Here is a 23,855-nt window from a genome sequence, read left to right on the forward strand (position 1 = left end):
TTCTCAACAGGTTGGACACTGTAAGTGCTGAGCGGTTCTGCCTTCTCTTTGTCACCTGAATAGCATTTCTCCATCTTCTCCACACAGAAGACCAATTACTTCTTGTCCTTCATCTTGCTTCAAACATAGAAGAAACATGCCTGTCAACTGTCCCAGAAAATATGGGACATGATCTGTCCCAAGAAGAATGGCAACTTAAGCTGACAGAATATACACAACCTGGAGACTTAACATATAGAATAAGAGAACAAGAAGCACATACCCGTGTTTCTCATATTATAAGACACGTCTTATATTTATTTTTTCCTCAAAAAAACACACTATGGCTTATTTTCAAGGGCTGTCTTATTTTTTTCCTCCTCCTCCTGCCGCGGCCAGCATTGCTGCTGCGCCTATCACTATGTCTTATTTTTGGGGTATGGCTTATATTCCTTGAATGCTTAAAAATCCTGCTATGGCTTATTTTACGGGTATGTCTTAAAATATGAGAAACAGGGTACGTTTAAAGACTGGAAAATGTTTATTGAATATATGGGGAATAACTGTGTACAGCTGAAAATACTGGCAGCGTTAAGATAAATTCAACAGGGTAAACAAGTTTTTATGGATGCAATAATGGAATACTGAATGGTATAGTTTTTGTAAAATATGCGGGAATTTATGATATGTAAAATGAACCATGGAAATAGAAGAAGGGAAGTCATTGATTTTTTAAGGATGTAGAATAGTATTTTAAATTGTAAAACAGAAAATTTAATTTTATTCATATATATATATATATATATATATATATATATATATATATGAATAAAATATGGGACATCCTGTTTTTGCTCATGAGAGGACAGCGGCCAAAATGGCCGCCACAACCTCATGCAATTTTGGGCTGCACTTTTTTGGGGGTGGGGGCTGGTGCCCCAAGGCACACGTTTTCCTAGGAAGGGAACTATACCCGGGGTGCCACCACAAAAAAGGCCTTGCCCTGTGCTCCTACCAACCTAACCTCCTTTGGTGGTAGGCTATACAGCCGTCCCTCTGAACCAGATCTTACAAGTATGGGCAAGTTCCAAGTCAATGAAACGTTCATCTGCACATGTGTCATCATGTGTGTGAGCACAAAAGCTGCCTGATGGATTGTGGGTAATGTCATGTAAACCCAGCACCCACGTAAAGTTACCCACATCCCGTATCCCAGATCCTGTAACTTTTAGTAGAGAAATACTCTAAAATGGAAGCCGCGATTTTTTTGCACATGCGGATGATAGCATATGGGCAAATGAAATTTCAAAATTTCCAAAAAGCACCTAAAATGTCCGGGAAGACCTGGGCGTGGCAGTCTAAGTCGGAAATGTTGTTTTTTCTTTGCTCCCTCCCTCTCCAAGAAACAATAAATGACAAACTTTAGAAGAAAGCTTCACTGACTTGGAGTTTGGCATGGTTGAAGAAATCATTGGGTGATGGAATCCTCACTCCCGCTCTGGGGTGAACAGCCGTGGAAGAAAGCAGCTTTGGAAACAACACTGAAACATTTTAAGCTACTAATGTGAGCATAGCCTGAGTCTAGACTCCTAACAAAGGGATCATCATGTGCCAGGCCAGACCTGACCTCTACCCACCCTCTCCCAGCTTACAGCACTAGCAAATATTGCTCTGGTCAATGACATTATCACTCCTGCTCTTGAAATGAAAAGAGAAAATTGCTCCACCACTCGGCTAGTCTTAAGACTTGGGTAAGAAGAAACAACCTACAGTATCGCCTTTCAACCACCCTACTTCCCCACCTGATAAAGATTGGGTAATGAAACATTCTGTCCAGAAAGGTAAGTATACAAAAGATTTCCAAACAAGAGTGAACTGGAGCTTTGAGCGGCTTTTTTTTTTTAAGTACTGTATTGCAAAATGTTTTGCACACCATTGCTTGTTCAGTCTGTTTTCGGGAATCCCTCTTTCCCCCTCCTTTTGTTCACGAGAATCAAAATAAACATGGGAAGTTAATATTTAGCCTTCCGTTCTGTTTATTTTTAGGAGGCAAAGGACTGAGTTTGGACCCATTTTGGGCAGCCTGTAACGAAGCAACAATGTCTCCTGTCCTACTCATCTTCTGGACAGTTGCTCTAGCCCACACTATCCTTGCAGGACGTGGTAAGTATCTCTAATCTGTTAACAGGACAAACAAACAAACAAACAAACCGGTTTGAGATAGCTTAAGAGTCTGAAATGTAATGTAGTGTGAGATTTTGCAAGTAATAGCCCTTTTTTCTGGTGGTCATAGGAGCCAACTTCTAAGGGCTGAAGGGGCTCCCCCCCCCAATAAAATATTTGAGGGGACCGGGCCTCTACAAAGTTGATGGGCATTCCCATTCAAATGGTGTGTGTGCACTGCGTCATGTGATTGGTTATGCAGGGCTAACCTGGGCAAGATGCTTCCTATGCTCTGAAGAGTAAAAGGTAAAGGGACCCATGACCATTAGGTCCAGTTGTGACTGACTCTGGGGTTGCGGCACTCATCTCGCGTTATTGGCCGAGGGAGCCGGTGTACAGCTTCCAGGTCATGTGGCCTGCATGACAAAGCCGCCTCTGGCGAACCAGAGCAGCACACGGAAACGCCGTTTACCTTCCCGCCGGAGTGGTACCTATTTATCTATTTGCACTTTGACGTGCTTTCGAACTGCTAGGTTGGCAGGAGCTGGGACCAAGCAACGGGAGCTCACCCCGTCGTGGGGATTCGAACCGCCGACCTTCTGATTGGCAAGCCCTAGGCTCTGTGGTTTAACCCACAGTGTCACCCGCGTCCCGTGTGCCTTAATTTGTGTTGGAGCCTGCTGGAATGCCAAAATATGATCTAGGTTTAACAGGTCACTGAATTTGACCTGCCATGTTTAGTATGCATCTGCTTCCATCATTTAATTCAGTTCAGGTGTGTCCACATGGTATATCATGTGAGGCATGTGTTGTAAAAATAAAGACGCCAGCATATGAGAGACACTAACTTGACTTTACCTCTCTTAGCAAAAATTTAGCTGCTGGCACTTGTCAGAGAGCCGCAGCCTCATGAACTATGGATTAACTAAATCCCCTTTACAAATCTGATTGCAAAGGTTATAAATGTGTGGCAAAATATGGGAAACTGAATTAGTTCGGTATTAATTTCAAGCCTACATTTCTGAAAGCTCTCCCGTTTCTGCTTCTGCATCATCATAAACGGATTGTTAGAATATTAATTTTTAAAAGGCCAGAGTTCAGAGAGCAAGCCATGATGTAGCCTTTAGCAGAAAAAAGTCACATAAAAAAAATCAGTGGTAAATATTGTAACATGGTTGTGATTTATTTATTTAGTGGATAGCACCGGGCATGACTTCAGGGACACCAAATGTTTGAAAAGAGGGTGGGGAGATATTCACAAGGGCTTGCCACATGCAGATATACCTGTAGTTCTGGGAGTGGGCCCTCAAAGAATCCAGTAAAAGAAAGGGTGGTTTTGGTCGGTGCATTCTTACTGATAATGCTTTCAGCAAAATAATTGGTGGATTATTTTCCCATCAACATGTGCAGCAAATGGGTCAAGTGTAGATCTTCTCCCTGACAATTTTCCAGTTTTTTTTGCCGGGAGGAACCATATCCTTCCCCCCCCCTTTCCTTTGAACTACTCCGAGCAGCAATGCTAGCTGGTGGCTATAGTCAAGGGCCTGAGGGTCAACTTCATATACTGATGGAGGTTGATGCGGGATTAAAATGGATCACAGTCCTGCTGCCAGTTATGCCTTCAGTACACTGTCTTTATGTGATGAACCAAAGGCATAATGTACTCATATTATTATTGTTTTTGTTTAGTCGTTTAGTCGTGTCCGACTCTTCGTGACCCCATGGACCAGGCACATAGCACGCCATATTATTATTACCTGTTTATTTAGTTGTTTCAAAACATGGGGATGCTATAGCTGTTAATGAATACAAAGCCTGATAAATAAAGTACTTTGTGTCTTCTAGTCTGTCCCAGACCACCTGAAATACCATTGGCTACTGCTGACATTCAGAAGGAAGAATTCGATATCGGAGAGGAAATTACATACCACTGTGACCCTGGTTATGTGGCTCAGTCAGGCTCAAGGAGGTATACATGCCCCATGTCTGGTAGATGGCCTATTGTTACATTTAGATGTATACGTAAGTACATTCTTTCTATAATGTGCCCTGCTGGGTTTTTTTGCTTACCATAACCTATTCGAGTAAGAACTACTGTATTCAATTTACAAAATACAAAGCGAACCTTGTATTTCGTTTGTATTCAGAATCTGTCAGTGCTGGATTTATGTACTGTATAGGCTACGTAGGCTGAAGCCTAGGGCCTCTAAGTCTAGGGGGCCTCACCCCCTCTCCCCAGTGCCACAGTCTCCCCTCTCCCAAAATTGTAAACCCAAGACTTCATGCAAGGGCAGGGCAACTCAGGCCCAGCAACTATGAGCCTCAGGGCCAGGCAGTGGTGCCCAATTTGAAGCAGTGGGGTGCAACTTGATTCCCCCCCCCAGGTTCACAGCCAAAATCTGCAAAATCTTATAAATAAAATCCATCTAGATTGCCCTGGTGTGGGGGGCCCCTTAGGAGCTGCACACGGCTTCCAAAGAAGGATCACAAACTGGAACACTCACTTCCGGGTTTGAGACGTTCGGGAGCCAAAACTTTAGACCCGCAAGTCGTTTGGCTTCCAAGGTACGACTGTATTGTAGAGTGGATAGTACTCCAAGGGTCATTTAGTCCAGTGCAGGGAATGTCTGAATCCTGTCCACATCTCCAAGCTATGCAACCTTTTAAAATATCCATACAACAAGCAGTCCTCAGTGGTATATCCCCCGAATTTGTAACAGCTGTGGAATCCAAGGTAGAACAAACCCAAGCAGCGTTGTGCTGTGTTTCACAGCATAGTCACAATGGACCACAAAGTGGTCCTTTTATCGCCACCATCCGGTTATCATCCCTTTTAAATAGTTCCTGAGAATTGCTTTTAACAGCTATGCAACAGGCAGAAAAATAGTTAAAGCTTTCCTTGCAATGATGGGGAAAGCTGTCACTATTGCTTTCTGTCTGCCATGTGCCCGTTAAAAGCAATTCTAAGTGAGGGTCCCTAGTAATGTGAGCCTTGTACAAAATTGAAGTAAGGCAAACAGTTCTGGACCTGACTTTATGATGTGTGACAGGAACAGCTTTTGCACTGCAAGCTGCATCAGAGAAACTACTTAGAAACATTTGAAAGCATTATTTCTGTTTTTCCAGTATTGTATGCTGCTCTCAGGAGAGTGAAAAGTCCTACATATCAACTTCTTCCTGATATATTTAACTGCAGGCACCAGAAATCAAACACAGGAGGGTCTCAGACATGCAAAAATAGGTGAATGACCACCACTGTGCTACCACTTTTACTCTGTAGGAGTCTATATTATTTAGGGATTTGATGTACTTGCTTAAGTTCATTGAGTGCTATTTTATCCCCAAGAGATTGTTGTGATTAAAATGCACAGGGGCTCTTTTGGAATGACTTAAACCCTTCTGTTCTGGCAATGTTTACCTATCCAAAAATAATGAAACATTGTCTTATACTAAAACAGCAAAAAAATGTCACTACCCTGGACCTTTGGAAAATGGAGAGATCCAACACACAGGCTTCAACTACCAGAGTTTTGTAAGGTTTTCGTGTGATCCCGGGTAAGTTGCGTGGCAGTGTTCTATCAAAAGGAGCGATTCCAATCCCATAGATTTTCGCAGTCCCTGCCAGGGACAGGTAGCATACAGGCAAGAAGCTTAAAACCTCCACGGTCCTGTATATGGATCTGGAGAATGTTATGTTATTTTGTCTGAAAAGAAATAAGAACAAATAAACTGTAGTTACAACAAATATCCATGCCCAAATGTCAAAAAGCTTGGCAAGGACTGCTGAATCTCATTCCAGTGGATGAGATTGCTCTTACTTGGCCATCTGTTGGTGTAGGAGTATGTAAGCTTCTGATTTAACACAGAATTGTTCAGTGTAGCTTAGGCTATATTACACATTTTGATGTTAATTGGCAAAAGTGAGAATAGCCTTAAAGGCGACTCTTGGCAATTTTTGAAGTATCTATAAAGCATGACGTAAAAGAAACAGCACCAAAATCAAGGCCATTACTAGGCCATATTTGACACTCCATGCGGGATACCCAAACCAGCTGGTTTTCTTTTTTTTGTCAAGCACAAGTGCAAATATTTTTTAAAAACTGCTGTTATAGATGTGTTTTATTTCTCAGGTATATTCTTCAAGGGAAGAAAACCGCCCAATGCCTGGCAGATGGACAGTGGAGTGAAAAATTACCCACATGCCAACGTATGTGAGAAATGGATTAGTTTTGTGTATGAAGATGTGATGGGCTGACTCATGGGGTTATCAAATGTAGCAACTTTTGTACATGTGTAATGTTAAGACATCCTGGATAAAGGTCTGGGTATCGTGATGTCTTGGAACCAGGTTATTTGAAGGACTGCCTGAACTCCTGTCAGATTAGCTAGTCATGGAGGCCTTGCTTGTGGGCCCGCTGGTTAAGGTCCAAGGTCCATCAGGTTGGTGCTTGCAGGAAATAAGACCTTCTCAGTGACGGAATTCCCTTCGCACAGGAAGTGCGCTTAGCTCAATTGTTTTTTAAATGACACACAAAATAACCTAGCTTTTTTACATTCACTTTTAACTGATTAATTTGAGGTTCGTCCAGGGTATTAAGCACGATTTAACAGCTGGTGCTGTTTTTCTGTTCTATTTTGTATAATACAGCTGCTTTTTAGAGAGAATTGTGAAATTTTCTTTTCATGTGTGTTTATGATATGAACAACCTGTGTGGTCTTGAAAGGTTACGTACAATTGCTTAAATAGATAACGTATGGGTACCTTTCCCATTCAAAACAGTAGAGTTATACTCTCAAAATAGATACGGTACAGTACTTCTACACACACACACACACACACACACACACACACACACATCTGTTCTGGGTTACCTCCCAATTCACTGCAGATGATTTGTGTGTGTTTGTGCGTGCAGGAGGAAAATTCTTTTCCCTGAGTAGAAGTCATAGAATCATAGAGTTGGAAGAGACCACAAGGGCCATCCAGTCCAACCCCCTGCCAAGCAGGAAACACCATCAAAGCATTCTTGACATATGGCTGTCAAACCTCTGCTTAAAGACCTCCAAAGAAGGAGACTCCACACACTCCTTGGCAGGAAATTCCACTACCGAACAGCTCTTACTGTCAGGAAGTTATTCCTAATGTTTAGGTGGAATCTTTTTTCTTGTAGTTTGAATCCATTGCTCCGTGTCCGCTTCTCTGGAGCAGCAGAAAACAACCTTTCTCCCTCCTCTATATGACATTCATTTATATATTTGAACATGGCTATCATATCACCCCTTAACCTTCTCTTCTCCAGGCTAAACATACCCAGCTCCCTAAGCCGTTCCTCATAAGGCATTGTTTCCAGGCCTTTGACCATTTTGGTTGCCCTCCTCTGGACACGTTCCAGCTCGTCAGTATCCTCCTTGAACTGTGGTGCCCAGAACTGGACACAGTACTCCAGGTGAGGTCTGACCAGAGCAGAATACAGTGGTACTATTACTTCCCTTGATCTAGATGCTATACTCCTATTGGTGCAGCCCAGAATTGCATTGGCTTTTTTAGCTGCTGCATCACACTGTTGACTCATGTCAAGTTTGTGGTCTACCAAGACTCCTAGATCCTTTTCACATGTACTGCTCTCAAGCCAGGTGTCACCCATCCTGTATTTGTGCCTTTCATTTTTTTGCCCAAGTGTAGTACTTTACATTTCTCCCTGTTAAAATTCATCTTGTTTGCTTTGGCCCAGTTGTCTAATCTGTTAAGGTCATTTTGAAGTGTGATCCTGTCCTCTGGGGTATTAGCCACCCCTCCCAATTTGGTGTCATCTGCAAACTTGATCAGGATGCCCTCAAGCCCATCATCCAAGTCATTTATAAAGATGTTGAATGAGACTGGGCCTAAGACAGAACCCTGTGGCACCCCACTAGTCACTTCTCTCCAGGATGAAGAGGAGCCATTGATGAGCACCCTTTGGGTTCGGTCAGCCAGCCAGTTACAAATCCACTGAATGGTAGCAGTGTCTAGCCTGCATTTTACCAGCTTCTTTACAAGAATATCATGTGGCACCTTGTCAAAGGCCTTGCTGAAATCAAGATAGGCTACATCCACAGCGTTCCCTTCATCTACCAGGCTTGTAATTCTGTCAAAAAATGAGATCAGATTAGTCTGACATGACTTATTTTTCAGAAACCCATGCTGACTTTTAGTGAACACAGAGTTCCTTTCTAGTGCTCACAGACCGTTTGCTTAATGATCATTCTATCATTAATGATCATTTTGCTTAATGATCATTCAAGTCATTCTGCTTCTGCAATTATTTCATTGGATTCAACCCATTGGTCTTACACAGCACTTTTGATAGTCACATATTGCAAAGTACCCAATCTCTTCTCCGCCCCATCCCACTATTTCCATATTTTTCATATGCTTCTATGTTCTTGATACATCTCCCAATGATAAGAGAGAAATAATCTGAGCAAACAGCTTGCATTTTAAACTCACCTAAATCATACCACCATCATGACTACAGGAATATTTTTTTATTGCTGATTCTATATCTAGCCAGCCACACATATAACAGGGCTTGTTTCTACTGCTTTACAGGTAGTCATTGGGGGCAGGGGGAATCCAGCAAGGCCCTTGATTTTGGCCCTGAAGTTCAGCTTTAGCTGCAACACTGCTTTCAAGCAAGCCTGTGCAGAGCTTGTCTAAGGCCCGGGGTGAGAGTCTTGTTATAATAAAGTTATAAACATCCTTGGCATGACAGCGTAAACCTCCTTAGCCTTCCAAGGCCAAGGCAATGTGTACCCGGCTGCCCCCCACTCTGCATAGGCCTGCTTTCAAATATAGTCGTATCTTAGAAGTCAAACGGAATCCGTTCTGGAAGTCCTTTTGACTTCCAAAATGTTCAGAAACCAAAGTGCGGCTTCTGATTGGCTGCAGGAAGCTCCTGCAGCCAATTGGAAACAGCGGAAGCCCCGTCGGACGTTCGGCTTCCAAAAATAGTTCGCAAACCAGAACACTCCCAGGTTTGTGGCGTTCAGGAGCCAAAACATTCAAGAACTAAGCTGTTCGAAAACCAAGGAATGACTGTATTAGAACTCTCTCTCAGTTCTTAGAGAAACCTTTAAAAAAATGATGGGGAAGACACTTGTTTAACTTTTTCTTTGTAAGAAATGAATCAGTATCACTCCTGGTGGCGAGTTATGTGAAGTACCAATTATATTCCATATATATTTGAAGTCCCTTCCCCTTTAATCCCTGAGTGGCTACATTTCCCACTGATCTTTTACATCATCTGTGAAACTAATTTTGGCTAAACATATCCAAAAGCGAGCTTCAATATAGGACCAAAAATATATTGGGGACCTCAGTGTGTTTTGGGGGAAAGCCTGCAGACTTGGTGTACAGTTGCTGTGTTTTGGTCTTTCACATTTACAATTCTCTTTAAAAGAAGTGCACTAGATGCCCCCTCACACTTTCCAGCCACCTTAGTGTATCTTAACTAATCAAGAGATTTTTTTTTTACAGGTGAAACAAATACTCCGATGTATCGGAATGAATTCCGTAAGAACAAGAGTGTTTTATAAGATATTTAGCCAAATAGGCACAAGAGTAAAGTTTTTACACTGTGTCAAATGAATTTGCTTTTTGCTTTTTTCCTCCAGCTGTCGTTTGTCCTCCACCTCCAGTTTCTGAATTTGGAGCCCTGTCTTACCTTAAACTTGTGCCTGGAAATGTATCAGTCTTCCAAGATGTAATCAAGTTTGAGTGTTTGCCACCTCTTGCTTTGTTTGGAAACGAAACAGCCAAATGTCTGGCCAGTGGAAACTGGAGTGAACTACCTGAATGCAGGTGTAAGTCCTCTAAATATAATGTTGCTATTTGAAAGGCAGCTTGGGCATGGAAGTTCTCTCTTTTTGCCCTTCCCCCATGGCCTCTAAACCATAGCAATCTTTTTCTTCCCCCTAACACAGCTGTAGAATGTCCATATCCAGAGCAAATAGAAAATGGATTTATAAACTTTGCTCTTCGTCGTACTTACAAATACAAAGAAACTGTGCAATATGGCTGTAATCCTCCATATGTACTGGATGGAGGTTCAGCATCCAGTTGTGAAAAAACAGGGACCTGGTCAACAAAACCAGCTTGCAGAGGTAAAACTTAGCATCTGATGTATCTAACTTTTCATTTTTGAAAAAGTGACCCAGGGAGGAATTCAACATAGCACTAGAGCAATTGTTTTCTTAGTGCAAGCTTTTCAGCTTGCCAAATGGAACAATCAATTCCCTTCTTCCTTTGTGCACTTTTTCTAGTAATTCTGCAGAATCACAAACTCCTATCAATTTCAGGGAGCGAAGGGGTACATTTGTGGGGGGGGGGCCTTGTCGTGGACATTCTTGTATGGCCTTTCACAAGCAGAATTAGTTAGCGGAATCCCATTCCCAGCTTTTTGGATATTTATGTCATAAAGCTTATGTATTTTTCATGCAATCATAAAAGTCAGCCAGTTGTGAGACAATAAACCTAGACTGTAAATACAAATCAGTGTTGCCTGTCGTGCTGTATATGAATTCAGCATCTGTAAGCTCATAACTCTTGAGCTACCCTCTGTATTGTTATGAAAAATGTACCCCAAAATGCGTTGCCTTTTAAGAAGGACAGACGCGGGTCGGAAGCTCCAAAATTTGCACTAAGTTCAGCTCCGCCGGGAAAATGACAGAGACCACACGATGCTGTCAGGAAAAACAAACTGATCCCTTTATTGCAGAATGCAAAGCTACAGCTGTAGGGTCCCTGCCTCTGGAAAGAAGGAAGGAACCCCGGGAAATGGTGAAGTCCCCCTATATACCCTCCTGTTCATGCATGGAAATCTCTGGACTAGGAGGGAGGGGGAGACAAGGGCGACGGGTGGGAGATCGGATTAGCTGGGTGCGGAGATGACTTCTCCTTTCAGATGGAGAGATGTCAATCTCTCTTCTCCTGTCGTTGATGGTGCTCCCTGTTGTTTGGCAGGAAGGGCAATCAGTCGAGATGGGTGCAGAGGTGGGGCAGTTCCTGGCGATTTCCATGGGGTGGAAGTCCGCCCGGCAGTGTTTTCCTCCAGGCCATGGAAGGGTGGGCTACGTTGAGGATGGCAATTTATTTGAATAAAGTTGTTCCAGCTAATCCCTCTATTGTCCGTGTGTCCTTGAATGGGTATAGGGTGGTAGTAGGGCAAGGTTCAGGTGGGTTGGGATCATACAGGGTTCATACAGAAAATATACCTGGAAAACATACCTAATGCAGGGATTTCTAATTAAAAGGTAGCAGTCCTGACATATACAGTTCTAAGATATAAAACAGCAATTCTAATACAGAGGCAGCGGATAGAGATTTCATGGTAAGAGAACATATAATAGGCTGTATTATTAACTTGAGTAGAAAAGTTTAACTTTGGATTTGGGCGGTTTCCCCCCCCCCCTTCTTCTGGAAACATTGTTTTGTTCTGGGCGGAGGGGAGGTGGAGAGGGGAAATGTGTGAGTTTATGCTAACTGTTGTGCATATGCAGATCCTTAAGCCTTCCTTCAGGCAGGGTCGCGTCCTAGCTGGAGGGGTGGGGAGACAGGGAAGATGGCATTGAACAGGATTCTGGGTATTGCAGCTGTCAAATTCTGTCACCCCTCTCTGTTCATTAATAATGGTGTCCTGCAAACCCCCCCCCCCCCAATATGATTTTATAACAGCATAGATGCCCATTATGGCCCCCCTTCCAAGTTGTTATATTTGCCTACCTTAACAAGAACAATTTCACAGTACAACGTGAACACATCATGGTTGAAGTCTAGGAAAAGCTAGATGTAATTAATGTGGTCCATTGTTTTGAGTGGGGCTTAGAAACGTTTATCAGACCCTTAAATATATTACACGTATATTTATAATGATACATAATAGTTATCTATAATAGGTGTAATCTTACGGTTGTCAGTAGTAGACATCGCTTCTTGCATGTGATCTGCTGCTTAAGAACATATAAGCAATGCTAGAGCGGCAGAACACTTTTGTCAATGCAGATAGAAGAGGTTGCTAGGAAAAGACAATGATTACTTGAGGAGGCTCCATCAGGCCAATTTTGCTTGATTTATTCCTAAAGTCATTTGTCTGAATAATGATGTCATTCGCCCCATAAGTGCACTTGTATAATTGCTGAAGCATCTGACTGATCCAAGATATGTGATTGTTCAACCATACTGTTCGTACCCCTTTCCCACCCCTTTGTAGCACCATGTGCCATACCAGTAAAAAGGGCTACAGTATTATACAATGAGCAGAAGCTGAAGGTGCAAGACCATCTCAGGGATGGAATAAAACATGCTGAGACCATCTGGTTTTTCTGCAAAAATAAAGAACAGCAGTGTAGTTACACTGTACCTACTCAATGCGTAGATGGCACTCTTTCGGTCCCTGCCTGTTTCAAAGGTAAGATCAAGCTGGGTCGCCCCCCCCCTTTTTGTAAAAAATAAATAAATAAAAATCATTTCTCCCCCCCCCCAAATAATTTTTATTCATTTTATACCACATACAAAAATCAAAAATATAAAAAAGAAAAGAAAAGAAAAAAGACAAAAAAAGAGAAAGAAAAAAGAATCCAATATCAAATCTTATTTCTTAACATTACGGACTTCCTCGCATCTCCCTCTTGAGTTCATTTTTTATAACTAAATCATGCAGTTTTCAAATATTATCCATACTTTCTCAAAATCTCTTAATTCTAACATCATACCTTATATCTTAAACATTAATATTTTTGGGTAGGGAATATTGGCTTTGGAGTAAAATAAAAGTTAAGAGAATTAGGTTGTTAGAATGTTATTAAAATCAGGGTTTAGAAGTAAAAGGGGTATAATTTAGTAATAGATTGAATTTAAGTGAGAAGGATTTATGTAATGATAAATGTTTAAGAATTAATTCAGGTGGCAAGCACATACAAGGGGCTGTATCAAACATAGGTTCTGTGAACTGACCTCTGCTCAGAAATTATTTTCCTCCACCTAAAGGCTCTCCAAAGGGTTGGGAGAACCTACCAAATATTGCAGGCTGTCTTATGGGGCTAGAGTGGGAAAGGGAATCGGCTGAAATCAGGAACTTTGCGTACGCATTGCACAATTCCTATGCCAGATTTCCAGCAATTCCTTTCTTTTTGTGGGACATAGGAGGCTGTAGCTGGGAGGACAAGAAAGGAAAATTTGTCTGGGGAGCTGCCTTTTGCTCATGCAACATTGGATGCATCCCAGTAATTCTCTCCCCCACCCAGAATGATTAAATCTTAATAATTTTATTTGGTATAGCTTTATTTGGAAAAAGAAAAATGCCATACTTTTGCCTGTTAATATACCAAGTTCCTTCATCTTTTGCATGGACTGATGACCACTGTACTGTCCATCTGTACACAAAGCATATGAATGTATGTGTATCATATTTTGAGATACAAGTATCTGAACTAAATGTTTATTTTTTTCTTTAATAGAACGTGGGTGGTTTTCAAACTTGGTGAAAACAGATGTAGCAGACATGACACCATGTGAGAACATCAATTGATGAGGATATCTCCAAGTGTTGTTTGGAAAAAAATGCAGATGAATGGTACAACAGTTCCTTCTAGATAATACCTACATGCAATGCAAGCGCAATCCTACCAGCGTATTCTAAACTGCCCCTTTAAAGCAACTTTCCATCAAAATTGTGTTTAAGCTACATCACCTTGTGCTAATTTTGTCCTCATTCTTTTTAAGAAACATGCTTTTAGCCTGTCTACAGGAAATAAACAAGTAGCAGCTAATGTACAGTTGAAAAGCAGCATGAACCAGCATTAATTACTGGTCTCTCTTTGTGGCAAATCAGTTTGAGTTATGATGTAATTACATAATATTACAGATGATGTAATTACATAATATTGCACTATTAGGTTTTAAATAATTTTCTTGATGAAAATGTTTTTAATTTGTGAGCTGGGCTAGAAAGGGCTAACAACGAAGGGAGCCGACTACTGTTTTCTCCAGACTTCACCCAACACAAGCACATCAGGTATCTGCTACCTGAATGAAAAGGTGGTCTGCTGTAGCCTTGTGGAAGGTAACCCCACCCAGGAGCCTGCAATGATAATTGTTCCTTGTAGCTGGGCTAGGAGAAAAACATCTGGGTTTTGAGAGATCACTCTCATCCCTGTGTATCTTGAAAGACATACCTGTGGAAGGCTCACAGTGTTTGTCTGTGTGTCTATCCATGCTTCCAGGTGCACCATGTGCTATGCAGGTGTCAGCTGGCTATTTTTTAGATTAATGTGGAAACAGTCCCCAGTTCTCTCCAGATCCTGCTGTCCCTGGAAGCCTGGTCTGATCAGGATGTTGGCTAAATAAGCAAATGCATGGACCACCTATTTCCTCAGGCCACAACTGCTACCAGTACAAATACCTACCGGTACATGAATACACTCGGTGCTGCACACAAGCCAAATCAAGAGAGTTGTATTCATAGTGAAGAAGAGAATAATAATAATTTGGATTTGATATCCCGCTTTATCACTACCCTAAGGAGTCTCAAAGCGGCTAACAATCTCCTTTCCCTTCTTCCCCCACAACAAACACTCTGTGAGGTGAGTGTGGCTGAGAGACTTCAGAGAAGTGTGACTAGCCCAAGGTCACTCAGCAGCTGCATGTGTAGCAGTGGGGAAGCGAAGCCGGTTCACCAGATTATGAGTCCACCGCTCTTAACCACACCACCATACTGGCTCTGAAGTCCCTGGTATGCAAATCTCACATACTGGTGATGAAGCTGATGAAGTGGTATGTGAAGACAGGCCTCTGTGAGATCCAATGTGGCTTGGGGGTTTCCGGTATTGTCTTTGACCCACTTTAGATTTGCCCTCCAGTCCCCAATTTTCTGGGAATGGTGACTAGAATGGAATAGCAGGCATGGTCCTGGGAAAACAGACTCTATCATTAATATGCTTCTCAGATTCTTGCTGGCATCAGCTAGTATTTCTGAAGCCTTTTGGACCTGAGGGAGGAGAAGGAATAAGGTGGGAGAATTGGGCAAATTCAAACTGGTGTCCTTCTCTGACAATGGTCAGGATCCATTAATCCCTGTTAGTGCTGAGCCACCATGAAGCAAAGTTCTGGAGTTCTGGTCAGGCCTGTAGCTGGTGCTGTGGGTCTGATGCCTCCCCACCCTTGTGTCAATGAATTGTTATGAATTGCTCCTGTATCCAGAAGCCAACACAATAGGATTAAGAAACGAAACATGAAAAAGGACAATAATAAAGTATGTGCAAATCAAGCGACTTAAAATGTACCAGATACCTATCAGAACATCTGGGAGGGGGGGAGAGAAAGGGAACAATTATCTAGATATTTACAAACTGACAAACTAGCACATACCTCCCTGGTGAAATCTACTTCTTTTTAAAACTATGTATTTTTTGTTATTAAAGATTTGCTTGGGTTACAAAGCAAAATCTACTCCCAATACTGTGTAAATAATACTTAAGAATTTTAGTAAGAATGGTTTCAATCACATGCTTTTTCACTGTTTAAAATATTTTTCTGTTTCACAACAGAATACGTCAAGAAACATGCATGAGGAATGGCTCAAAATATCACAAAATGCTATTTGGCTGTTATATCACAGCAGGATTCAGGTTCTGTCATATTAATTTTCCAGACAAGAAACTTGAGGTTTTCTTGAATTCTACTTACCCCACCAATGGTGGCTCATTCATTCTACTTAGCAATTAATTTCCAAGGTGGATGCATTAAAGCGCTTAAAACACTATTCTTCCAGAGTAAAATGATGGTATTTTTGTAATTATATCTCTTGGCAAGTAGAATAAAAATTATTACCCCAAAGCCTCTGAAGCTGTGAAATGAATTTTGTGACTCACATTTCAAACATGAAAGGTTTGCGCAGAAACCCTGAAATATTGTACTGTGACTAGAAGTGTTTTCAAGAGTTTATTATGATGAATGAAGCCTGCCTTTTTCTTTGTAGACAACTGAAAGAGTGCCTCAAGCTGTGCTTATGCTTCTTGTGGCAACCTGCTGTGGTACTTGCAAAGATAAGAGAGCATGGGGGAAAAAAGGTTTAAAAAAGCAACAAGCTACAGTCTATCTAAATGAATACTTTTCCTACAATTCAAGTTGTGAGTTGTATCACATTGTGAATTTGTACATATTCAACCATTGTATTTTCAGAATCAATATCTCTGGTGGGACAATATGCAACATATGTTTAGTACAGCGACTTCCTTTTGTATTTGGATTGGTGAGCAAAGTTACATTTGCCTTTTCACACTTGGATAGAAATTAGGCAGGTTATCAAGTCACATAAGTCTGTACAGGAATCCCTTCCCTTTAACAAGCTGTTCTCTCCTTTAGTGCTTGAAAATCAAGCTATCAAAATACAGTAATGTGATCCCTTTGGAAATCAGACCCAGGTGTGACTAGTAGTTCCCTGGCCCTTTGTGCCTTCTAGAGGTGTTGTGAAACTTTGGCCCTCCAGATGTGGTTGAACTACAGCCCCCATAATCTCTGATACTGCCCATGCTAGCTGGGACTGATGGGAGTTGTAGTTCAGCAAAACCTGAAGGGCCACAGGGTAGCTATCCCTATCTGAAGTATGTTTATTATGTACATTCATGGAACAGTATAAAAAATAATAGCTGTTGTCACTTGATGTTTAGTAACTTTTACTGGTCAATGACTGCTGAAACTGTATTGAACAGAAATAGTTGGCATCCATCTGTCTCAGGATACAATGGAGGAGTGTGCCTTTGGGATAGAAGTCAAACCATTGGAGAGTTACAGCACCTGCTGTGGCTGTAGAGACCAATAGCCGAGAGACAGCGATCCGGGCTGAGTTAAGCATCCTCATCCAATTTGCATTTGCTATGAGTGGCTCCAAGGACAAATTATTGCCCCAAAAGCAGGATACAAATATAATGTAATAATAAATAAGTAAATGAACTGATTGGGATGGACGTCTAAGTAAATACGTTTCTGACTTTCAGTGAAAGGTGGGAGAGTGGGGAGAATGGAAGAACATAAACACAAAAGTTTTCCCTTTCTTCAAGGAGCCAGAAAGTGTTCAGGCTGTCACTGAACATGCTGACATGAGGCTCATTTCTAGCCCTTGGTAATATACAGCAGAACAATCATGTTTTCCCCCCTAGCACTTCTTTACCCAAGATAGTGATTGTCTTCTTATTTTTTTTAAAAAACACCACCACTGCAGGATACAGGCTACTGTAGAGTAAGTGAATGCAAGCAGATATAAAAAAAATTTAATAATGGGGTTGGGGTGAGGCCCAACAGTAGCTCCTGGGAAGAGAAGCAGGGGCATTATTCTGTCACAGGGCCAGATTTAGGTTTGATGAGGCCCTAAGCTACTGAAGGTAATGGGGCCCCTTTTATATGTCCAGCTGTCCTTTGTCAACAACAAATTGTCGCTGTTTTTTGTGTTGAATATATGCTATATGGTAATTTATGCACCTAATAGGTATCTAAAGCCATTTGCACATAACAAATTATGTATTTTATCAAAGTAATTGTTGAACTGAAATACAATTAAGAAGTAGTATATTAACAGTGAAATACAATTAAGAAGTATATTAATAGTACATCCAGGTTTTTTCCTTTAATTTTTTTGGGGCCCCCCCAAGAGAGTGGGGCCCTAAGCTATAGCTTGTTTAGCTTATGCGTAAATCCGGCACTGCTCTGTCACCTCTATAAGGAATCACTGATGTTTGGCAACCCCCCAAAAAACAATTTACCCCCCAGGTCAGCAGCGTAGCCAGCCACTAGGGCACCTGGGGCAGCGTGTGCCCTGAGCCAGTGGGCGGCATATAAACAACAACAACTATTATTATTATTAGGAATAATAAGAAGAAGGATTAATTTATTGGCCAAGTACCAAACATACTTGGAATTTTGCTTCGGCTACATTGCAATGCAAACGTACCTTATACAAACACTGTTCCACTCACAATAAAACAGCACAGCAAAGGAATCCCACGAATAACTGGCCTCCCATTGTTGTTGTTGTCATTATTATTATTACTGCATTATTATTATTATTATTATTATTATTATTATTATTATTATTATTATTATTATTATTTCCCGCCTGTAATAATTGTCCAGCGCCCACCATCGCCCCCTGCAACTCTCCAGGAGTCTGTCCATTCTCCTTAGCCTGCGAGACCCCCGTCCCGCAAAAGCCCACCTGAGCCTACTGCCTCCGAAACCCCATTGATGATGGCAGGGCTCCAAACGGGACACGCCATTTTACCCCCACCCTTTCTTAAAACTCGGCCGCTTTGCTGCCGCGTTTCCCTGCCCAGCCCGCAAGCGGCGCCACTCCCGGCGAGGCCTAGCCGCTTTTCCCAAGCGCAGGCCGCGTAGCCTAGCAACCCCGCCGACGCGGCCGAGCTCGCTGCGCCGGAAGCGGAAGTAGTTCGGGCCCGTCGGGCCTGCCCCTAGCTGAGGGAGCCCGGCGGGAAAGGGCGGGGTTGGTTTGAACCGTTGGTTGCATTTTGGCTGGTCTCCTGGCAGCCGTGCCGGTTCCCCGACTCTCCTTGGAGCCCCGTTTCTCGGGGTCGCGTCGTTCAGCCCCACTGAAATAAGGGGTGGGGGGAGAGGGAGGCGCAGGTTTGTGAGGCCTGTGTGGGGTTTAGGACACTCCCTCAGTTCACTGCACCCACCGCAGCCCCACTTCTGTGGCATCTCCTTGCGGCATCGCCCTTGTGTGTGGGGGTGTGTGTGTGTGGGGAAGTGGGGTTGTGCCAACCCCCCCTCTTTCTCTGACAGAGGGCGAACCTTTGCTCAAAGCCTCGACGTCGTGGACTGCGCGAGGTAAACGGAGCTATGTTGTCATGTCTGTGCTTAAGGAGCGTGCAGCCCTCCTCTGCACAGTTGCTTGGGAATAAATCCCATTTAATTGGATGGGGCTAATTTTCCCAGTAGGTATGCATATGCCTGGGCATGGGCCAGTGCCGGATTAAACCCCTAGGCAGTCGAAATCTTGCCCCCCCCGCAAATTATCTCGCAATACTTTATTTCATTTTTACCAACCAACAATTTCAACAAACCGATTTCATTGCACAAAACAACCATAGCCATTTGGATCCGTTGTGGTGGGGCGTCTGAAAGGCATGAGGGGGCCCCAGTCCTGTGCCTACGCTGCCTATTTGGTAATCCAGCTCTGGCTTTTGCACATTTACATTGGGGTGTTTTTTGGCCCCATTGAAGTTGGGGATGGGGGGACCTTGGAGTGAACGTGTTTATGGTGGGGTTAAAAAGGAAGCTGTCCTATGTACACTGATCAGGGTCCCATTGAACTGTCGGGCATATTTATGCGCAGGTGTGCCAAGGATTGCGCTTGCAGGGTCCTTGCTTTTCCGCTGAAAATCCCAAATCAGCACTGCAATCCTGTGTGTGTGTCCCACTATGTTTGGTAAGCATTACTATGACATAAGCGTGTACAGGATTACTGCCTGAGAGATTTGCTGCGGCCATGTCATATACACATCCTTGTAGGGTGGAGGTAAACTACTCTGGGCGGCCTGATTTGTTAGTGGGAGAGAAACGACAAAATAGTGCAATCAGAACTATGTTTTTAAACAGAACACTCAACTGGCTCAAAGAGCTGTGGCCAGATTGTTTACCTGGGTTGGTTATAGGAAGCATACGACTCCAGTGGCGACTGGTGTGTTTGTGGGCACAATTTAAAATGCTGGTTAGGATCTGTAAAATCTTATATGGCTTAGGTCAGGCATCCCCAAACTTCAGCCCTCCAGATGTTTTGGACTACAATTCCCACCTTCCCCAACCACTGGTCCTGTTAGCTAGTGATCATGGGAGTTGTAGGCCAAAACATCTGGAGGGCCGCAGTTTGGGGATGCCTGGCTTAGGTCAAGGATATCTGAAATACCGTGGTCCCTCATATAAACCTGCCAGAGCTGTGAGATCTTCAGGGGAGGCCCTTCCCATGCTCCCACCACCCTCACAGGGATACTTGTGGGAGAGGGCCTTCTCAGTGGCTGCTCCCAGACTTTGGAACTCCCTTCCTAGAGAAGTTAGACTTGTTGGCCTTCTCTGGCAGGTGAAGACTTGCTTGTTCTAACAGCCTTTTGGGAACTGAATGCTTTTAAGGAAAGGCAGGTGCTGTGGTGGTTTTATTTGTGATGATCTGTATGTGATCTCATATATACAGTTGTTGTTTTTTTCTGGGAGGACGCAGGGTTATGCATATCACTAAACATTTTATGAATCTTTGTACCTTTGTCCATTTACTGTATTTGTTTCCCCCGATTTCAACTATAAAATGGTGATTTTCTTGAGTCAAAATGAGAGTATCCATAAACATTTTTTTAGAAAGAGAGAGAGAGAGAGAGAGAGTATTCTACTAGTGTTTAATTGTTTTTTAATTGTTGCTTTAAAAAAATATGTTTTAGCTGTTCCTGTTTTAGCTGTAAGCCGCCTTGAGTCTCTGTCAGGGAAAAAGGCGGAATATAAAAAGATATAATATGTAATAATAATAATAATAGCAGCAGTAGCAGTAGTAGTGGTGAAGTTTTTTCAGGATAAATATCTGTGTTGACCTGTGTGAAAAGCAATTTAGCTAAGCAAGTAAACTCAAAAGAGTAACAATGTACATACATGATGTCAATGAAGTGTTTATCTTACGTCTCTTGCCTATGATACATATTAATTGAATGTCAGTTCCGTTTTAACCAGTGGAGGCATGCTTTCCAGTACATGACTGCAGCTTCTAACTTGGTTAAGCAATTTATATTTTATACTTAACAAATGCTGCACAAACTCCACATATAATTCTGATAGTTTTTTCAGTAGTATTACTATTTGTCTTCTCCAAATTCTGTTTAAACCCAAGAAGTCTGGTAACTGTAGCCAGTAGGTGTATTTTGCAACAGGGAATTTCATTAGCGTGAGAAGTTTCTGAGGTCTGGGCACAGTACTGCGCCTAAGATTTCAGATTAAAACAGCAGCGTGGAAGGAAAGGAGGACCTTTTTCTGTCTCCCCACTTCCAGCTACTCTCTGAAGACTGGAGAAAAGATCCACTTAAGAATATTAAGGGGGTGGGCAGGAAAAGGGACTAGGTCATGTGAAGAATGAACATAATATTTTAGATTCAGGTAGGTAGCCGTGTTGGGTATCAGAAGAAGTGTGCAAGCACACAATAACTCATACCAAGAATAAAGTTAGTTGGTCTCTAAGGTGCTACTAGACATTTTTTTTATTTTTTATATATTTATAATATTTTAGCTGCAGTTCATCCATTTTGAGCTTTATTATAAAAAAGTGGCCATAACCTAGGTTTAAGGTGCCATTTAGCTCCTAGCTTTCATATCTCAGTCTCTCTGACTGTAGCCTATCCCTCACATAGCTACAATTTCCAGCACCTTTAATAAACTACATTTCTCAAGGTTCTTGTGTGTGTGTGTGTGTGTGTGTGTGTGTGTGCTTTTAATAGGTTTTGTGTATGCCATCGCTGTTACCGGTTTTTAATCCAGATCCCTGCTAGCTAGGGATAATGGGAGTTGTAGTCCAACAACAGCTGGAGACCCAAGTTTGGGAAACAGATCCAGAATTATGATGGACATGATATATATCCCTGTCAGCAGGTCCTTTTGGGAGGGCCATTTTGAGAAGAGTATGAGGCAGGTAGTTTCTCACTTCCAACTGTTTTAGATGTCAAGTTCTGTTGACACACTACTACTTCCTACTACTACTACTTGCTCTTTAACATCTGAGTTAAAGTTAAAATCTGTATTTGTTAAATTTGTTATATGTGTTATATTTGTTATATGTGTTAAAATCTATATTTGGCCCAGGCAGGGAGACCTGCTTGTTGAACTTTGCTGTGTATAAATAAAATATTATTTAAAATAAAAGATTGCATTGTGTTTTTTGCATTGTGTTTCCAGTTATCCTTTTAAACACATCTATATTCCGATTGTTGAATGAGCAGAATGAGTGGTGAAGAAGAAATTTGGGAGAAACTGGATTCAGAATTTGATCACTATGTTGTGGATATGAAGCCTTATGTTTTGAAACTGCCTCACAAATCAGGTAAACATTAGAATGAAACACTATCCTTAATATTTTATTTTGCCATTTTACAGTAGCACACTTAAACCAAATAACATAAACATATATGCTCTTTAATATTGGCTTTGCTATATGATCAACACCATGTAATTGACCAGTTAAATAAACTGAGTCCTAATTTATCTTTTGGACTCATGGTATGTTGTGAATATTATGGTGGGGAGGGAGGAATGAATTTTTGTCTGAGTAAATTTATCATATCAAAGCATTGCTTACAGTTGGATTTCTGTTTGTAGCATGCTTTATCTAGGCAGCTAGGACTATTCTAACAACTTTGTGTGTCTTGAGCAAAAGTAACAAAAATAATATATGCTGCTATTAAAACTATCTCCCTTCTACACAAAATACCCAGATCTCGGAGACGTGGGCATAGTGATGGGGACGTTCAATTCATTGTGGAGGCTTCATGCAATGGAAGAGTCTGGGAATCCAGTCCTGTCACTTGCTTTTGAAGGGCTTTCAAGTGCAGGGTCACAGTGCTGATGGCTGCCCAACTCCAGTAACCCTGGAACATAGGATTGTATCCAACTCTTCTGCTCCACAACAGGCTTGCTGATTGATGATTGTTTTGATATACTGCCCTATACCTGGAGGTCTTGGGGCGGTTCACACAATAAAATCAAAATACGAAACCACAAAATACATAATCAAAATAAAAAAGCACAACCCAATAGCTGCCCCCCCCCCAACTCACATTTTAAAAGGGCATAGGCTTCCTGAGCAGAACTTTACCCCTTTTCTCCCCTGCAGCCCACCCCACCCTCAAAATGGGGCAGATTTGGGGGCTGTATGGGCAGATGAGCAGAAGGGAGAGTTCTGTGGCGCAAGTAGAACTGTTTGTTTGCACAGTGTTGAATACAACCCATAGGGAAGAAGCCTAGTGCAATATTCTTCGCTGGGTATAAAATTGGATTGAGAGATTAGTAAAATATATAAAATATGGTAAGTTAGGATTTGATGATGTGAACAGTTATTGTTCCAAGAAAAGGGATACAGTCTCCCCAGCACTTGCTCTGTGTTTAGAGGGCAGGTGTTGGTGTCTAGTGTCAGTTTAGTGAAGGAAGAGATGATAGAATGAATGCTTTACCAAATTAAATACTGAAAAGTGCTACAAATGTGTATAATCATAACATTTGTTTTCATTGTTTATCTTTTAAGCATTTCCGTTAATACTGATTATTCAAGCTCATCCTTCTTAATGATGTAAATATACTTTTATATAAAGAATTCTGGTTATTTTATGATTAATCACATAGAGATTATGAAAATTAAAGGATTTGTTGAGGATTATACCATTTTATAAAATTACAAATGATTTTTAGAAACTTCTCTTCCTGATCTTACTTAAAAACAAACAAACACTATAGCAGGTTAACTAATATTATTGCTATTAATGAATGAAAAAAGCATTTTTATGAATTTAGAGATTACAGACAGAAAATGGACTTACTATGTGGATGTAATCTACAAAGTGTAAGTGCTTGATAAATATTTTGTTGATCAGTTTTTTAATCCTACTAGTGGTACATCTTGTTAGAGAAGAACAACCAATGTAATGCC

General features: G+C 41.7%; 2 protein-coding genes across 9 annotated transcripts in view; both read left to right on the plus strand.

Moving 5' to 3' along the window:
* The first annotated feature begins 1,690 nt into the window (after positions 1 to 1,690).
* APOH (apolipoprotein H) lies at positions 1,691 to 16,012 on the plus strand. Of its 3 annotated transcripts, XM_088661404.1 has the most exons (10): positions 2,026 to 2,142; positions 3,988 to 4,164; positions 5,339 to 5,383; positions 5,601 to 5,697; positions 6,273 to 6,349; positions 9,796 to 9,984; positions 10,105 to 10,284; positions 12,390 to 12,587; positions 13,636 to 13,751; positions 15,724 to 15,859. In XM_088661404.1, exons 1-9 carry the CDS (start codon positions 2,079 to 2,081, stop codon positions 13,704 to 13,706), a joined length of 1,098 nt encoding a protein of 365 aa, XP_088517530.1. In that variant the 5' UTR covers positions 2,026 to 2,078; the 3' UTR covers positions 13,707 to 13,751; positions 15,724 to 15,859. The 3 variants fall into 3 exon arrangements, with proteins under 3 accessions (XP_034959913.2, XP_088517530.1, XP_034959912.3); XM_035104022.3 differs by lacking the exon at positions 5,339 to 5,383 and adding an exon at positions 1,691 to 1,820 and having other exon boundaries at positions 13,636 to 16,012; XM_035104021.3 differs by having other exon boundaries at positions 13,636 to 16,012.
* Positions 16,013 to 18,598: 2,586 nt separating this feature from the next.
* Positions 18,599 to 23,855, plus strand: part of CEP112 (centrosomal protein 112) — a 206,747-nt gene continuing 201,490 nt past the window's right edge. For 5 of the 6 annotated variants that reach the window (XR_015947984.1, XR_015947985.1, XR_015947983.1 and 2 more), the window contains exons 1-2: positions 18,599 to 19,015; positions 22,112 to 22,256. Coding sequence is in view for 3 of the 6 variants with exons in the window: in XM_035104026.3 (XP_034959917.2) it covers positions 22,148 to 22,256 (109 nt within the window). In the remaining 3 variants the exon portion in view is untranslated. Of the gene's footprint in view, positions 19,016 to 19,523; positions 19,617 to 22,111; positions 22,257 to 23,855 lie in introns of all 6 variants that reach the window. The other variant, XM_088661405.1, reaches the window with a different exon arrangement.

Source organism: Zootoca vivipara, chromosome 2 (genome assembly GCF_965207765.1).
Source record: "Zootoca vivipara chromosome 2, rZooViv2.hap1.1, whole genome shotgun sequence".
NCBI lineage: Eukaryota > Metazoa > Chordata > Lepidosauria > Squamata > Lacertidae > Zootoca > Zootoca vivipara.

Bases quoted from the DNA above. Each gene is read 5' to 3' on its own strand.
- APOH (XM_035104022.3), top strand. From the start codon at position 1,799: ATGAAACATTCTGTCCAGAAAG. The intron at 2,143-3,987 runs GTAAGTATCTCT...TGTGTCTTCTAG, and splicing joins CACTATCCTTGCAGGACGTG to TCTGTCCCAGACCACCTGAA. The intron at 10,285-12,389 runs GTAAAACTTAGC...ACCCCTTTGTAG, and splicing joins AACAAAACCAGCTTGCAGAG to CACCATGTGCCATACCAGTA.